Here is an 18,061-nt window from a genome sequence, read left to right as displayed (position 1 = left end):
AGATATATGGAATATAGCTTTTATTTTGAATATACTGTATTTGGTGCCTGGTACAAATTAGAGGTCACTACATGATAATGAGTACTTGGGTATGAGCAGAGAAGGTGAAAAACTAGTTTTAATTGTAAGTGGAAAAAAAAATCTATTCTTCACATCAGCTATATCTGATGCCAAATACACGACATCAAGTCCACAAACTAAGAGCTCTCTGCTTATCCTATATTTACTTATCCAAGTATTTTTCAGCATTGCAAAAAAGGAAAAAGAAAATTGATAGAAATATAAAGACATTTTAAGAATGCAGTGAATGAGGGCGCCTGGGTGGCTCAGTCGGTTAAGCATCTACTTCAACTCAGGTCATGATCTCAGGGTTCGTGGGTTCGAGCCCCGTGCTGGGCTCTGTGCTGACAGCTCAGAGCCTGGAGCCTGCTTCGGATTCTATGTCTCCCTCTCTTTCTGCTCCTCTCCCACTCATGCTTTGTCTGTCTCTCTCAAAAATAAATAAACATTAAACATTTAAAAAAAATATTAAAAAAGGGATGCAGTGAATGTCTGTAGCAGATGTTTGCAACTGGAATATTTACAAGCATGAAAAGGTCTTCAAAATATTTACATTAACAACTATTATGTTGACAGAATACAGAAGAAAACTTCAGAGTTATAAACAATATTCAATGGAATGCGAATCAAGATTTTAAAAAACAAGAGAACACATTTGGGAGGTTCCTTCAAAAAGCTCAAAATAAGGAGAAAAGTATCAAACCAATACAGTATTTAAGAATTAAGCAAAGTGTCAAGTAAAGCATACATTATTTTGGCAAGAAGTAATGTATAATTAGGAAAGATTTAGAGGTTGGGAAAAACAGGACAAAGTAAATTAGTTATAGTATTTCTTAAATGAAAACACTTACAACTTTCATAATTGATTTTTCCCATGCTATTGATTTCTGTAACTGCTGAATGCACAGAGCTACCTGTGCAGCACTGCGAGCTTCTGATAATGCCCTTCTCCATACCCTGAGCCCTGGAGCAATATCCTCTTCAATTCTGCATTGAAATATAGAAAAATTAAGTAGGTCATATCCATATTTATGGTTACTGAATGTGAAACAATCATCACACTGAAAGCCAAGCAATGACAAAAACATGTAACAGCCAATAAGAATAAGGTTTAAGCAACTAAATTTGATGTAGTGCACAGACCGTGGCTACGTGCCTCAAAGCTTAGTCACAACCAGGTAAATGTAAGATCACTTTGCAGGATTATCAACGCACATAACAAAAAAAAAATGTTTTTACAAAGCACCATGCAAATAGCATGATCCATATGGATCACAGACATACAAGAAGATACATAGATAACAGGCAATAGAAAATAGGCTCCAATTAGCAAAGAAGCACAATAATTTTTCAAGTTAATCTCAATAACCTACCCGTCACCATCACCACTAATGGATGGTGCAGGAGCAGGGACAGTAACTGTGCCCACATTATCCAGTTTGATCTGAATGGTGGTACTTAAGGGGCTCTTCAGATACCTTCTCTCAATGTTCCGCTCCAAATCAGCCAGCCTGGTTACAGCTATATCTAGGGGGTTGTCACTCTTCCGTTCTAGTGCATGTGCACTGCTTTCTTCTTCGCCAGTAAATTCTCCATCATGCTCCTTGCACAACTTAGAAAATGACTTATGTTCAAAATATACCAAGTCCTCCCTTTCTGATGCAGGCTCTGGACACATCCAACCCTATATATCAAGAGAATAATGTTATTATGGCTTCCTCTTAAAATGCCTGACGGGTGAATTACCTGTACTTAAAATATAGCAGCAGACACCAGCTGATCTCAAGAAACGTGACTGAACGTTTACCTTGTGTTTCCTAATGTTAGGTAGAAACAAGAACAGAAAATTAAAAGAAACAGGTGTAAGAAAGGATTGAAGAAGAAAGTTTAATAACTTTTGATATGAAAGGTATAATGAAAATCAGCAGAGTGTTCTGAAGGACTTGAAAATACATGCTTATTGATTTTGTGGGAACCCTTAAATGGAAAGCTCTTAGTAGTCTCTAAACTTTGCTCTTCCTTTCCATTTTCATTCTTTCCACCACTCTTCTGTACAGGTCCTTGTACTTACCATTCTTCCTTCAGCCACACGAGCTTTGCTTAAGTTGTTACACTGGTCTGTATGGCTTTCCCCTGTTCCTCCTCACCTACCTACCTCTACTCATCCTGTAGCTCTCATGTTAAAATTTACTTCCTCAGGGAATTCTTCCCTGACGTCCTTCCAGAGGTGAAGTCTCCCCATTACAGGCTCTCACAGAACCACATAATACTCCAGAGCTTTGTGTAGTCACAATTTTACACTAGCTCTATATTCCACGAGGACAGGGACCATGTCTGCTTTTAGTCATTTTATCTCCAGGAGAGTGAAGGCAAACAAATGGCACTTAATATAGGTATGTCGATTGAATAAATGATCTTACAACTCAGCTTGTTTATATCAACCTTCTAGTTCTAAATCCTTCAAAGATTCCCTATTTAACTATTCCCTATACTTTTACCATGACATTCAAGTACCTCAACCTACCCTATCTTTCATGTTCTCATTTACATATCTCCCACTGCAGTCAAATTCCATGACCTGTCACTCCACAAACATGTTCTGAGCTTCCTGATCCTGGTGCTCCATTCGTGCTGTTCACTTCTCCTGGTATGGCATTACCTATTCCCTGACCGTCAAAAGCTTCCTCATCTTCTCAAATTCCAACTCAACTTCTATATGAAATATTCTGATTGCTCTCATATCTCCATCAGAAGCTATATATTCTTTTCCTAAACTCATGGGTGACTGTATACTTTTCGGCAATCAGTTACTAGATTCTGCAGAGATGGATACATGTCTTGTCTCTCTATTATATGAAAAGCTTTCTGAGGGCAGAAACCACCTTTTATCTAATTTTGTGATGTCCACTGACTAATGTGGAATAGATAGTTAGTAAATAAAAAACAAAATGAACGCTATCCTTTTAATTAAGTCTCTTTAGAGAAAATTACTTTGCCTTATATACTGGGATCAATTCTTCCTCATTAACTCAGTAGGGCATTTATATTTAGAAAGTAAGGGTGAAATTACGAATAGTACACATAAGTGCATTAGGTACAAGTCATGTCAAATGGCCTCATTCTTATAGTTCTAAAGGGATACTACATCCCAATTAAAAAAAAAATCCAGAGCACCTGGGTAGCTCAGTTGGTTAAGTGTCCAACTTGGGCTCAGGTCATGATCTCACATTTGATGAGTTCCAGCCCCATGTCAGGCTCCTGCTGGCGGTGGGAGTCTGTTTGGGATTCTCTCTCTCTACCCGTCCCCATTGAGCTTTCTCTCTCTCTCAAAGTAAATAAATAAACTTAAAAAAAAAATTCTACTTAGCTACTGAGAACACAGCCAAAAACATCTAAGCAGCCAGTAATGTGATAGGGTCAATGCACTGAAACCTGAATATGTCTCCAGGAAAAAGTTTCAGGTCCATGCTCTGACTTTATACAGAAGTTAGAAAAGCATGATGATATGCTTTTTCAACCAATAGCCAATCAGAACTGGCAAATTAGATAGAGGGATAGAAACTGGAGGAAAATAGGGCTGGCAGAACCAGTCAAATTTATTTATTTATTTTGTTTTTGTGTTTTTAGAACCAATCTAATTTAAACCAGCAAGTAGTAACAATTTACAATGAGAGAAAACAGACTACAGAAAGCAGATATAGTTTAAGAAGCAAAGCACACTAGGATTATTTAATGTAGGGGTAAAACCTCTTCGCATTTCCTGAGGGGATCATTATCTAACAATAGGTCTTCATATTAAAGATACTAAGTCACCAAGAAAATTTAAATCAAACTCATTATTCTCAATTTAAGAAGGCAGTGTAATGCATAAGTGACCCAATAAATATGTTAAAAAATTATGCCACTAAAAGGAATAATTATCATTTCTCCAGAAAATTAATTTGTGTAGAAGGAGTTCATTTGTTGAAGATGCCAGATAAATGAGTTAGTTTTATATTGTATTACAGTACCAGGAAGAAGATTCATATAGTTGGCTAGTACAATAGTTACTGTAAATGATAAATTTTTGCTTCCCAAAGTTGGTAGTTATGTTTGTGGCAAGAAAGGGATATTTTATTAGCTCTGGAAAATGATATTTTTTGGAGATCCCTGAAAGTTTCCAAATGCCAGCATTAAAGTAATTTTGAAGAGGGGTGCCTGGGTGGCTCAGTCATTTAAGTGTCTGGCTTCGGCCCAGGTCATGATCTCACGGTTCATGGGTTCGAGCCCCGCGTCAGGCTCTGTGCTGACAGCTAGCTCAGAGCCTGGAGCCTGTTTTGGATTCTGTGTCTCCCTCTCTCTCTGACCCTCCCCTGCTCACATTGTCTGTCTGTCTCTCTCTCAGAAATAATTAAAAAATTAAAAAAAAATAATTTTGAAGAAATAGTTTAATTATTGGATATGATAGTATTATGGCATAAGCTTCTCATTCTGGATAAAACATGAAATATCAAATCAAATTACATGGAAACTACATTTTCCAAACCTTTTCAGCTGTCTGTCTCACATTTATTCATTGTCAATCCACTTATATTCTCAGAGACATCACTTTATTATCAATTGAGAAGACCTTTATACTCTTCTTTACAAAACCAAAAAAAAGTCTTGCACAGAGATAAAGCTTTTCTTTTGCCTTTCCACTGGAAACCAATTCTGATTGTCGTTTGTGACATGGTCATGCCCAGTAGATAAATACATATATTGAAAGCTTATATACATATGTAGGGTATGCGTGTGTGAGTACCATAATATATAACATACATTAAGATATATCCATAGTCTCCAATTTTAAATTATATAGAGTGAAAGTCTGACATAGAACATGGCTTGTATAGAGGTGCTTCCTGGTCTTATATGAAACACTATGCAGGAATTTAATAGAACATTCTATTATTACGGATAAAACTGTGAAATTCTGCTTGCAGTGAAGAACTGCATACCAGAAATGATATTTGTGATTGTCATTAAGGAGGCAGTGAGATTTAATAAAAAGAGCACATGGTCTGGAGTTAGACTGACAGAGTGACTTGGCTTGAACCCACATTAGCCACTTACTCTAAGACCACTGGGAGGTTACTTACTCTGAGCCTGTTTTCTTACCTGTACGATGGAGGAAATTAATTCAGGATCGTATGGAGAATTAAATGAGATAAAATAAAAACATTCAACACAGTAACTGGCATATATCAGGCATATAATCAATATTAATTACCTTCCGTTATCCTAAAAACAGATTTTATTCCAAGCCAATTTTACCTTTACTTGCAAACTTGCTGATGCAACTCTCCTTTCTAGATCTTCTACCTGTTGAAGAATACTCAAATCCATTTCCATTGCTTGTTCTTCTACTGACCAGTTCTCCACAATATCTCGAGTTACTTGGTTTTCTTCATTTTCATTTAATTCAATAATAGCAACTACATTTGGAAAGAAATTAATTTTAAAATCTACTTTATTCCTCAGTGGTTTCTCTCATAAAGTAAACAAAATTCCATGGGAACTCATGTACATAATCTAACACACACAAGTTGCACCTGTACATATGCAGGTAGCTTACTTTTAAAAGCAGGAATATTCTTTTTTAAGAAACAACACAATGTGTCTGCAGGTTGTAGAAATTTATAAGTAATACCGATTTAAGAAATGTAAATAGTTACTGTTTTTTGAGTAAAATAGGAAAGAAAAGATGCGTTTTAGTAAAATTAAGACATACTAAAATATATCTTAAGGTCAAAGAATTAGTAAAATCTTTATAAGTAAGCAAAAGAGCAGAAATCTCATACCATCCTTATTCTTGATGCAGGCTTGTGTAATATAATCCAAGTGTTTCTGAATTTGTTTCTGTAATGCCTTTTCTCTTATTCCTCTGAGATGTAGCACTTTGAGCAAAGCTTTTAGGTCCTCTGGGTCAATAATTCTCCACCAACCAAACTGCATTTCTAAGTTAAGATAAATATGGAGATCTTTTACAAATATCTTAAATACGAATTAATGGCACAATGCAAATCAAAAGATTTATAACTACATATATAATCAAAGATTCAGTTATAATATAGGATTCTATTAACAATGAAATGATATAAGTAACTAAAAACCATCTCAATGTACCTACCTTCTGGAATAGGTTTGGGACTAGGAAAATCTACTGGTTTTGCTACTTCAACAGCTGCAGGTTGAGTTGAAGAGGCTTTTTCATTCAGTGGGACTGGAGATTCACTTTTACTTGAAGCAACATTGGGAGTCAAGAATGAATTACCATTTCCTTCAGATAATCCCAACCCTGATCCCAGACTAGGTAAAGGTGATGTAAATGGAATATTGGAGGTAAGCACGCCAGCGGGCCAGCCACAAAACTGGAGTCCCATCATAGATACTCCGCTTTTCATCTACCAAAAAACAAAACATTTTAGAAGTAAAATAATCTTAAAAGTTAGGGAAAATGTTTAGCATTTTAAATTATTTTTTAAATTCTGAAAACAAAGTTATTAAAGATGCCTCTGCCTAAGAAAAAGTGCGTAAGTTTGTAATGAAGCTTGGTAATAGCAATTCTGACTCTTTCCAGTTTTCAAACTGTGGCAGCAATCATACAAATATTCAGTGGATTGCATTGAATATTCATAGGGTCAAAGATTAAATAAAGCAACATTAAAAATGAGCAGCACAAACCTGAAGAGGTGATACAGCAAATGGATTTAGGCCAACAGGATTCTGAGCAGAAGATGACCCCAGGAGGGGAGCTGGGGCAGGGGAGGGTGACTGAGACGGTGGCTGAGACTGAGGAGTCACCACAGAAGCAGCTGATGCATCAGTATGGGTGAGTGAACTGTCATCACAAGGGGTTCTTGGCAAAAGGCTGAACCACTGTCTGTTCTTTTCAGTCAGTGTTTTTAACAACTGGTCATTGGGTAGAGGACTATAGAACTTCCCGGGACCACTTGAACCAGGACTGAATGGATTATTAGAGTCTGTCTTCTCCATGTTGCTTTGTGTTGCTGTTGATTGAATGCTGCCCAATGAATGTTTTCCGCTGTTTTGATAAGACAACGTACACCCATTTGCACTACTATTTGGTTTGGGGGTCATTACATCTGACTCAGGAGACATTTTAGCTACTTCTAAAAGCTTGCTTAATTTTGAAAAAGAGCCAGGTTTCTGAAGAAACAGATTTGTGTTATCTTTTTCTTTAGGATCTTCCTTTTGCTCACAATGATCTGGATTTGAGCAATTTAAAGTGTCTTCCGAAGTCTCAAATATTTCCTCTTTCATCTGGATACTTTCTGCCTTTTTTAGTTTTTCTCTTTCCTTTGCAATTTCTTCTAGTCCTACAAAATTGAAAAGTATGAAGATCAGTTACTCCATATCAAACCAATATTTTAATTGTATTTTATTACCATTTATCAAGTTATATGCATAAATACCTAACCAAACTTTTCTAGATTGCTAATATTCTCCATTTTTTCCTTTTTCTATAGGCTAGATTTGTTTGCTTATTGGAAAATTAATGTAATTTTGTAACTAATCATTACAAAAATTAAAATATTAACATATTAAAAGCCCTAATACATGACAAAAATTACTATTAATTTTTTTTGTAAATCCTTCTAGGAGTTCTCTATGCATACACATATACACTTAAGCCTATAAATTAAAAAAAAAAAGGAAATCCTACTGTAATATTCTAAACTACATGTTTTACTGCATAAGACTCTGTAAACATCCTGATATATCAATAAATCTATAACTGCACCATAAATTTTAATGGCTATCTTCAATGGAATGTAATTAACTTAAATAATCAATCTTCTACTGATAGCTATTAATAGGACCTAGTTATTTTCTATTATAAACAGTGCTGTAAATGATGAATGATCTTGTATCTGTATCATGGGAATTTAAAATTTTTTCTCTGATTTACTTCCTTAGGATAAGTTTCTAGGAAAAAAAACTTCCTAAGTGTTAAAATAGATAGTTTTCAGAGTTTTTGAAGTATAATTATCTTCCTGTCTAAATCAATACACATTAATACCAGAAGTACATAAAAGCATCTATTTCCCTGTCTTTCAAATAAACTGAATACTATTCATATTTTTTATCTTTTCCCATCTGGGAGGTGAAAAGTCCAAATTGTATTTTTTTCTGATCACTAGGTAAGGCTGATTATCTTTTCATTGGTTTACTGGTATTTCTCCTTTGTGAACTTCCAGTTCATATGTTTGACCAATGTTTAAAAAATAATTCTTAAACACTCTTTTACAAATATAAATACAGGGGTGCCTGGGTGGCTCAGTCAGTTAAGCATCTGACTTTGGCTCAGGTCATGATCTCATAGTTCATGAGATCAAGCCTCACATCAGGCTCTGTGCTGACAGCTCAGATCCTGGAGCCTGTTTCTAATTCTGTGTCTCCCTCTCTCTCTGCCCTTCCCCCAGTCACCCTCCCCTATTCACATTCTGTCTGTCTCTCTCTCAAAAATAGTAGAAATTAAAAAAAAAATGTTAAAAATAAATACACTAGTTTGTTTGACTTGAAAAGTAATATGTGTTCAAGGTAAAATAGTCAGTAATGAGAAGCAGAAGGTAAAACCGTTTCTGTCCTACTCCCTCAATCCCTATTTCTACTCCTCAGAGGTAACCATGGTTAACCAATCATGCCTATAGATTCTTCTGGAACTCTTACATGCATACTTGTGACCATCATTTTACACTATTACATAAATTAGATACTACTCGTAACTTTTCTGCAACTTAGAATAAAATCCACACTCCTACACAAGTCCTCCGACGGTGTATGATCTACACTTCCTGAAACCTCCATAACCTCTGACCACTCTTGTCCTTATTCTTCCTTTCTCCCTTTTTTTCAGCTTCTCAAACATGCTAAGTTCTTTCCTTTCTTGAGGCCTTCACACTTGCTATTTACTTTGCCTAGAATACTGCTGTAACTTTATCCTCATAGTTCAACCTATGAAGTTTTCACTGTCACCTCATCTAATTTTTTTAATGTTTATTTTTGAGAGAAAAGGGGGGGAGGGGCAGAGAGAGAGAGAGAGAGACAGAATCTGAAGCAGGCTCCAGGCTCTGAACTGTCAGCACAGAGCGTGATGTGAGGCTCAAACCTATGAACTGTGAGATTATGATCTGAGCAGCAGTTTGGCACTTAACCAACTGAACCACCCAGGCACCCCTCTGATCACCTTAACGAAAGTAGGGGCCTCATCCCATTCACCTTAGAATATCCTTCGGCACATTTACACTACAGAATTTACCATTAGACACAATAATCTGTTTATTTTCTATTCCATTCCCCCCCCCCCACAAACTAGAATTTAAATCAACAAGTTTACTTAAAGGTAGAACAATGTCTATCTTGTTTATTATTGGATCCCAAATGCCTAACATGGTGGCTATAAAATGGAGACTCAATAAATATTTTTTGAATGATGAAATAATGAATTTAATGTTTTCACTATATACCTTCAATAGCTTTCAATGGCAAAACACATAATTATACTTTATCAGTTGCATAATATTCTATTATATGGGTATATCATGACTTATTTAACCAATTCTATTAATGTCTGAAATAGCTTACATGCTTCTCTTGAAATTAGTTTCTACCCCAAAAGTTTATACCTCAGACTTAGGCTTCTGGCCAATCAGGAGTCACAGGGACTAGATTTACCTCCTTGCATGAAATAACCAAAAAACAGACAAAATATATCAAACAACAGTTTGTAAGAAACTGGACATCAGGTGACAATGAGAGAAACCAAGCACAGCAAGCTCTATGATTGCCCCAGGTTGTTTCCTCGGGATAGTTTCCAGGCTAAATCTTAGGGGGAGAAATCCAGACACAGCTGGCAGACCCCTGAGGTGAGGACATGGAGCTGAGAGTCCAAGGGAGACCCCAAGTGGCTAGAGCGCTCAGGAAGGAGCACTAGAGAGAAGAGAGCTGCCTGGAGAGACAACTCCGCAGATCAGTGGACAGACCCCTTGAGTGTTCAGCTGAATAATGATCAGGGCCTATGTGTCAGGAATGCACCTGAGACTAAGTTAAGGAAAGAACCACCTGAAAAGGATTAGAGGTGACAGTGCTAGATGGTCACACATGCTGGGAATGGACCCGTTCCTACCAACCAGACTTGGAAACCTCAAAACTCACAGGCATCAGGGAGAATACTCAAGGATCTCACTTCAGTAGTTAGGTGATAATTAGCCCTAGACTGAGCACAGTTCTAGTCCTGCCTCACGAATTTTAAAACTTTTCCCAAGTTTTAAATACTCAACCGTATTTCAGTTAAACAAAACTCAAAAATGTTTGTGGTAATTAAAAAAATATCCAGTACCCAATGAGGTAAAATTCACAATGTCAGGTATCCAATCAAAATTAGAAGGCATGCAAAGAAACAGGAAAACATGACCCATAAATAGAAAAAAAAATCAATCATAAAAACTGACCCCAAACTAACAAGATAATAGAATTACCAGACAAGGACATTAAATTTGAAAATAATAATGGCTGATGTTCTGGAAAACTGTGGAGTTTCCTCAAAAACTTAAAAATAGAACTACCCTATGACCTAGCAATAGCATTACTAGGACTTTATCCAAAGGACACAGGAGTGCTGGTGCATAGGGTCACATGTACCCAATGTTTATAGCAGCGCTTTCAACAATGGCCAAATTATGGAAAGACCTTAAATGGTCATCAATTGGTGAATAGATAAAGCAGATGTGGTTTATGTAAACAATGGAATAGTACATGGCAATGAGAAAGAATGAAATCATGCCATTTGCAGCAATGTGAATGGAACTGGAGGGCATTATGCTGAGTGAAATAAGTCAGTCAGAGAAAGATATCACGTGTTTTCACTTGTATGTGGATCTTGAGAAACTTAACAGAAGACTACAGGCGAAGGGAAGGGGAAAAACAGTTACAAACAGAAAGGGAGGGAGGCAAACCATAAGAGACTTAAACACAGAGAAAAAACTGAGGGTGGATGGGGGAATGAGGGGACAGGGGAAAATGGGTGATGGTCACTGAGGAGGACACTTGTTGGGATGAGCACTGGGTGTTATGTAAGCGATGAATCGTGGGAATTTATCCCCCAAAACCAAAAGCACACTTTACACACTGTATGTTAGCCAATTTGACAATAAGTTATGATTTAAAAAAAAGAAAAAATACTGGCTGAAAACATTCCAAATTTGGAGAAAACTATAAAACACAGACTCAAGAAACTCAGCAAACTCCCAGGAGAAGAAACATGAAGACAACTACACCAAGACATACAATCAAATTGCTTAACACCAATGATACAGAAAATCTTAAAAGCAGCTAAGAAAAAATTTTATGCCTCATATAATCTCTATACACTTCTACACAATTATTCTGAGAAGAAAACCCCACTTTATCACCTCTAATTAGGCACATGTGGAAAGTGTCACAAATACTCTCTTCATATACCTGTGCTTTATACAAGTTATTGTTTAGTAAGTACTAATACTTGTTCTTGATTTATTTTGAGAACTATTCAACAGCTGCTGTTATATGTTCAAAAACAAACAGATTAACCAAACCAACCAACCAACCAACCAACCAACCAATTTTTACTGGCTTGAGACTAGCAGATGATGTCCCATTTATATGTAATAAAGTAGAATGAGCTGATGATACATTTTAATAGCCCATTCATCATTATCTCTTTAACTTTTATGTTCAAATTACTTAATTATAAACAGCTAAACCTCTAAAATTATTTTTAAAAATTTGACAGTATATACAGGATGTTTAGCATAAAAAGATTTTTAAATTTTAAATAATTTTCTATCTCCTATCTCATACAACCCCCCAGTTCCTTCCAGTTCTTACTTTTCTGACACGTGTCAATAAATATTAATAAATATCTTCAAAACAGACTAAACATAAGAGATGAAACAGGGAGTGCTGTTCACTTGATTCATTTCCCTGGTAGTAAATGCCAGTGCATCATGACAAAGAAAATATCATTTCCCATTACAACAAATCCTAAACAAATAACATGCTTTCTACTGGAAAGAGACTATGTCTTCTTGAGTTTTTTTTTTTATGTTGTTTTTATTTTTCATTTTATTATTTTTGAGAGAGAGACAGCGTGAGCAGGGGAGGGTCAGAGAAGGAGGGAGATACAGAATCTAATGACAGGCTCCAGGCTCTGAGCTAGCTGTCAGCAGAGCCTGAGGTGAGGCTTGAACCCAAGAACTGTGAGATCATGACCTGAGCTAAAGTCAGATGCTTAACCAACTGAGCCACCCAGGCATCCCTATGTCTTCTTGAGTTTTATCAGAGTCACTCTGAACTTTCTCAGCTCACCTAACAGTTGTCATTGGACACTAGATGTCCACCACTCTGAGTTCAAGTGAAAAAAAATTTCCTTTGCTCTCTTTAGTTGGGCTGAAGCAAGCTATAACTTTCAAGTAAATTTTACTACACTGTAAGTAAAACATAGATAAAGAATATAAGAAATGTAGAAACACCAGCATTTAGAATACAGGTCGCTATGCAGTGATTTCCTCCCAGGGCTCAAAGGCCCTTTTCCCCAGGAGTAATTCCACTGATTTTTATCTGTCTTCATGTTGATAGAGCTACCATGACCCAGCTCCTGGGAGATTTCTTGCTATTACTGTGGAGAAGACTAAAGGAAGCAGAGTCTCCTCATTTGTCTCTCTAGGATTGTTCATTCCTAGTCTAATTCAGGAATTTTAGAAAAGATGATTGATACCATAATACCCTTTCCCTTCAAGTGAGAGTCCCCCACATATCCATAACAGGAATTATGTTTTATACTTCTAGACCTACTGCTGTAACCATATTCTAATACAAAATGGAAGAGTAACATTCACATCACAGTATATAACATATAATTTTACACACACACACATACACATAGCTGGGTGGTCATGGGGGCTTTCTTCCTTCCCACTTTGCTTTTCGTTTCCTATCCCAGCAGAAGGATAGTACAGTCTTCAGGCCAGCTAATGTCAACACTGTTCCCAGGGTCCTAGGTACACTTTGCTTCCTGGCGTGTATGCCCTTGAGCATTGTTCCTAGAGCTGAAGGTCCCTTGATACAATTACTGTTAGAGAAAATACATGCTATCTACCCTTTCTCATACTAACCCATAAATACAGAGCAAGCTGTAGGGTACACTATTTTATCTCTTGTAGTGCTTTTGCCATAAATCCAAGTCCTACGGAACCACTATGGGAGCTGGGAGATTCTCTGTACTGTTCCTTCTCTGCTTGTAACTTTTCTTTACTAATAAACTTTGCTATTAGCACTATGTGTGTCATTAGTGGTTTTTGTAACTGCATCTTGTACAACAGTTGATGTCCAACAAAGTCTAATGTCATGGATATCTGGAAGGGAAGCATGCAGGGGTGAAAGAATTTCTCCTTGAGGTCAGTGGTAATTCACTTGGTGGAATTAGGATGGTCTCAGTAGCTATGTCCAAGGATGACAGAAGCCCAACAGTGTACACTAAAGAGGGGGACTGGTGGTGATAAGGTGGTTTGAAATTCAGTTCTGTCCTTCTTTCCTTACCAGCTTAGAGATTTTCATGAATCCTAAGTTGGAAGGTGAACTAGAAAGAGTGATAGGAGACCCCTTAAAAGGGAAAGTGGGGCACACTCTCACTATCCCCGTGTTATGATGTGAAGCAACTGTCCCTTATGATATGAAACCAGTTATTGTGAGGCATGCTCTATAGGATCCTGAATGGGAATACCAGCAGAAAGAAATCCACCAATAAACAGAGTAAGAGCTGGGTTCTCAAAAGGTCCATAAACACTTGGAAGGATCCTTAGAGGCTTGGCTTGCTTGTTTGCATGAAGAGTCTCTAGACTCTTCAGGAAAGGATTTAGAGAACAGAACTGTGGGAAATACCCCGTAGCATCTCTACTCTTGAAATGGGATTATGGGTTGGAATACTCACAGTCATCAGCTCCACTTCATTAATTTGATTCAACTCCAGAAGCCAGGGTTTCTTTCTTTGTTCCCTGATCTGGGCTCTTTCAAACGTAAGAAGGACTAGGGCTGGGCTCCATCCCTGAGCCCCCCTCTAAGGGACTGCTAACCACACTTCTCAGTTCAGGATGCTAGAAAGGAGAAGAGCCTCAAATATTTATGGGCTTGCCATAAATGAGGGACCAAGTGTCTATTCTAGAATGCAAAATAGCCTTGGCAAACAAGTTCCCATATTGGAGTGGCGAGATGGTGTTACCTATGACTCGAAGCTCAGAATCACAATGAATGCAAAGGCTTTTGGGCCTTTTTATGTGAAGTCCAATTTTCCTTTAACAGACTGCATAACTGGCATGGAAATACTGTGGTATTTAAGTCCTGAACCAGCATGTCCATATAGCAGTGGGACATATTGTGACTTCTACTGGCAGTTTTGGTAACTCATTGGCCAAGTATGTTGTCAACACCCAGGTGCACTGACCAGGCCTGCCATGGCTGTACGACAGTGTTACATACATGGAGGAGAAAGACTGTATTTCTTATGCAAGAATAGATTGAGATAAGGGTATGAAACAACAGCATTACACTATTTAACAACCCTGTTTGACACTAGCACTGTAAGTGTCTGTGACTGAAGTCAAGATACTCTGATAACATTTGTTAGCTTTTGAATATCTCATTTCCTCTAGCTACTGAATGGTATACACTTTTTCTGGATATAGAGATACTGTGTCTCTTCCATGTGTGGACCATATACTACTGTTAAGACTGAAACATATTTATTACATAGTAAGATTTCCAGAAATGGTACAAACAATTGGAGTGCCTTTCACAGTTGTTGCCAAGTGCCAACATAGTACTGAGTGGCTGGTCCACTTTCCCTCCTCTCCACAGGCAGTACAGAATGCTGGAATGGTATTCTAAAAGATGGGTGCACCAACCCCCCCTCCATGGTGACCTCTGTACATTGTGCATTTTGGCTGTCCTCTGTTGAGTATACTTTGAACACTTCTCATACCCCATAAAGGTCCCTACACTTTGGTGAAGTTCCTTGGCATCTTGGAGTTGAAGAGCAGAAATGAAGAATATGCTTTGGTGTGCCAGGACCCTGAGTTTTTCTACCTCAAAATTCCTCTCCTTTTTTGGTACCTTTCAACAAGTGGCTGGGAGGTTCCTGTGATTCATATTACAGAAGAATGGATGATACAAATGTCAGTATTCTATTTTTCAGATGATACTTGAAGTTACACTCATAAGAAGGGCAATTTTTACTCTCTCTTTGCCCCAACCAGTTCTAAATTTTTGTTGTGCAGTCACGCTACAGGCAGGAGATTTTGCTGCAGTCCTATACCCATACAATATATTCTGCCTGGAGGATATCGTTGGGGGGAAAATGGCACCTCCTGGTTTTGTGTGGAACTTACTGTTTCAGATAAAAAAAAAGAATAGTCCATATGGATCACCCATGAAGATAATGATGGACTTGGCATGGGCATAAACATGCCTGACCACAGAAGGTGAGAGAGTGTATGTAGCATGAATACTTCTCTTGTCACCTTTTTTATAGATATTAACAAACTATATCAAATAATCCTCTACAGCTATTCCACACACCGACATTTATTTCAAAACTATCAGGATGTTGTATTTGTCATCCTCAACCTTCTTAATTACGGAGGACCTTCTGGGCATTCCACTCCCAGGCAATGTCATAGAAATTACTCATTACTCCAGAGTCCTCATTTGTTCAGGCTATCCATAATTCTGTCCTTACTAATTATACTGTGTAAAACTCCCTTTATCTTCTTAGAGGCAGAAGGACACTCATATTCTGACATCTCAGCTCCCAGTGATCCATCAGGGCCACCTGGTAGCATTTTTCTCCACTTCAGACCTACAGTTGAGTCTGACTAACAGCACACTGGCAGAGTGCTAACACCAGGAAAGCATAAATGCCACATGGATATAAAATGTATCATTGAGCCAGACTGGCTGGCACTCTCTGTGATCCAGTGGAACTTGTTTTCTTATGTGAAAAGCAAGGACTTCCTGCTTCCTATCTGGACATAACACTGTCTGCATACTTTGGGAATAACTATGAGACCTTTTATAATGACACTAACTAGCTGGTTAGCTCAGTTGGTTAGAGTGTGGTGCTAATAGTGGCTCAAAATCTAAAAGGCACTGGCAACTTTCCCAGCTGTGATCTCTAGGGTCAGCATCAGAACCTACTTGCAAGATAGCAGGTATACAGGGATACAAGTTTTCATTACTTTGCACGAGGGCTCTTTCCATGAAGCTGAGGGTATGACCTCAAATCAGCCACCTTAAGGGATACTACCATTGAGAAGGCTTGGGCTCTTATCACTGAACAAATTAGTTCTGATTCCTTGACCTGAGTAATATTATAAATGCATAGCTTTGGACCATTTGTTGAATATACATAGATTGCTCAGGTGAATCTATTAATGTTGTGGAATATTGTTTGTTTTGGAATTTCTCTGGCTTATCTGATTTCTCCTTCAGAAGGCACCATTTAAAATCCAAATGATAACTGTTCCAGATAGGAAGGTATACACCTAATGAGTCACCAAGTGTCAGAGGGTAGATTGATGGGGAATAAGACCTTAGTTTTAGCTAACTGGTTACAAGGACTCTCCTCCTTCCCTCTTCCCAGAGGCCCGACGGCAAGCCAGATTAGTCACTGAGCTGGTTTACAGAGGGACAGCAGGGCCTTTAGCTGATGTTGGGACTGTTCCCAAGGCCCTCAGTACATGGAACTTGCCCTTTGTATTCATACTCCCTACTGCTAACCCCAGATACAGAGGTCCTTTGATACACACACAGATATACACACAGCTAGATACATATGTATATATGTTGTTGCTTAGAGAAACAAAGGTTTTCTACCTCGTCTTAGACTAACCTAAAATAATAGAGTGTGAAGGAAGGCATCTCTCTCTCGGGGTGTTCTTGTTGCCCGTCCAGGCTGCAACTGGACAACACTCTTGCAGAACCAACATGGAGACTTAGAAGATCCTGTGTGCTTTGTTATGTCTCTACTCTTCGGTTACCATACTGATAAACCTTGTTGTTATTAGCACTATGTGTTTTACTCATGGTATGGGTTATCTTGCATGCATAACATGAATTTAATTAATAGTTTTCTTTGGAGGTAATCCCAGATCTGCTTTTATCTCTTTGTTATAATATTGAGGATAAAGATATTATAAGGATTAAAAAAAAACCTCAGATATTTATTTTTCAAAACTTGTGCATTTATACTTTTAAATAGATGAATGTTGTTAAATCTAACTTTATTAAGAATAGATTGTGTTTTTAGATAACTTTTAAAAAGTGATAAATGAGAGGAACAGAATATTGCATATTATTAATATTGTATCAACTTGTTTTTTAAAGTGGGCTCCATGCTCAAAATGGGGCTTGAACTCATGCACTCTACTGACTGAGCCAGCGAGGCACCCCCTATATTAGCACTTAATATTCACTATATTATGGTCATTTCTATCAGTTGGTACTTATTCATCTTTATCATCCTTGCCTCTCAGATATAGTACTTGTCTATATTACACACTTAATATGCTCATGTTCTTTGTCTTCATATATGGTATATCTTTCTAATTAGATTGTGAGCTCTTTCTGGAGACAGGTTAATTGAATCTTTTGTATCTCCACAGTACTTAGTACAAGGCACAATATAAATGCAGATTAAACACTTGATTAAAATCATAAAGTTTTTTTCTACTTTAATTAGCTGTAAGATAAAGAGAAGGAATCTATATCTGTTATTTATTTTCTAAGTTTCATAGCACTTAGAATATATGGCAGATGCATATTTATCAGTGAATTAATAAAACCTTTATGAGAAAATAGAACCTTTAAGTGAAAATTTATTCCTCCTTTTCCCCTGTACCTTGGGTACACTACAAATAATAGTATA

General features: G+C 37.4%; 1 protein-coding gene across 1 annotated transcript in view; it reads right to left on the bottom strand.

Annotated features, from left to right (window-relative positions):
• The window catches only part of BAZ2B (bromodomain adjacent to zinc finger domain 2B), a 299,967-nt gene that overhangs the window by 13,193 nt on the left and 268,713 nt on the right, over positions 1-18,061 (bottom strand). Inside the window, exons 29-34 of the mRNA XM_039237514.1 lie at positions 6,766-7,421; positions 6,212-6,485; positions 5,883-6,038; positions 5,356-5,516; positions 1,434-1,744; positions 912-1,047 (exon numbers count right to left, since the gene is read on the bottom strand). Of these exons, the coding sequence (XP_039093445.1) occupies positions 912-1,047; positions 1,434-1,744; positions 5,356-5,516; positions 5,883-6,038; positions 6,212-6,485; positions 6,766-7,421 (1,694 nt within the window). The remainder of the gene's footprint in view (positions 1-911; positions 1,048-1,433; positions 1,745-5,355; positions 5,517-5,882; positions 6,039-6,211; positions 6,486-6,765; positions 7,422-18,061) is intronic.

Source organism: Hyaena hyaena, unplaced genomic scaffold (genome assembly GCF_003009895.1).
Source record: "Hyaena hyaena isolate Hyena2069 unplaced genomic scaffold, ASM300989v1 scaffold_126, whole genome shotgun sequence".
NCBI lineage: Eukaryota > Metazoa > Chordata > Mammalia > Carnivora > Hyaenidae > Hyaena > Hyaena hyaena.
Note: the sequence above shows the minus strand (reverse complement) of the source record. Positions and strands in the feature narration are given on the sequence as shown.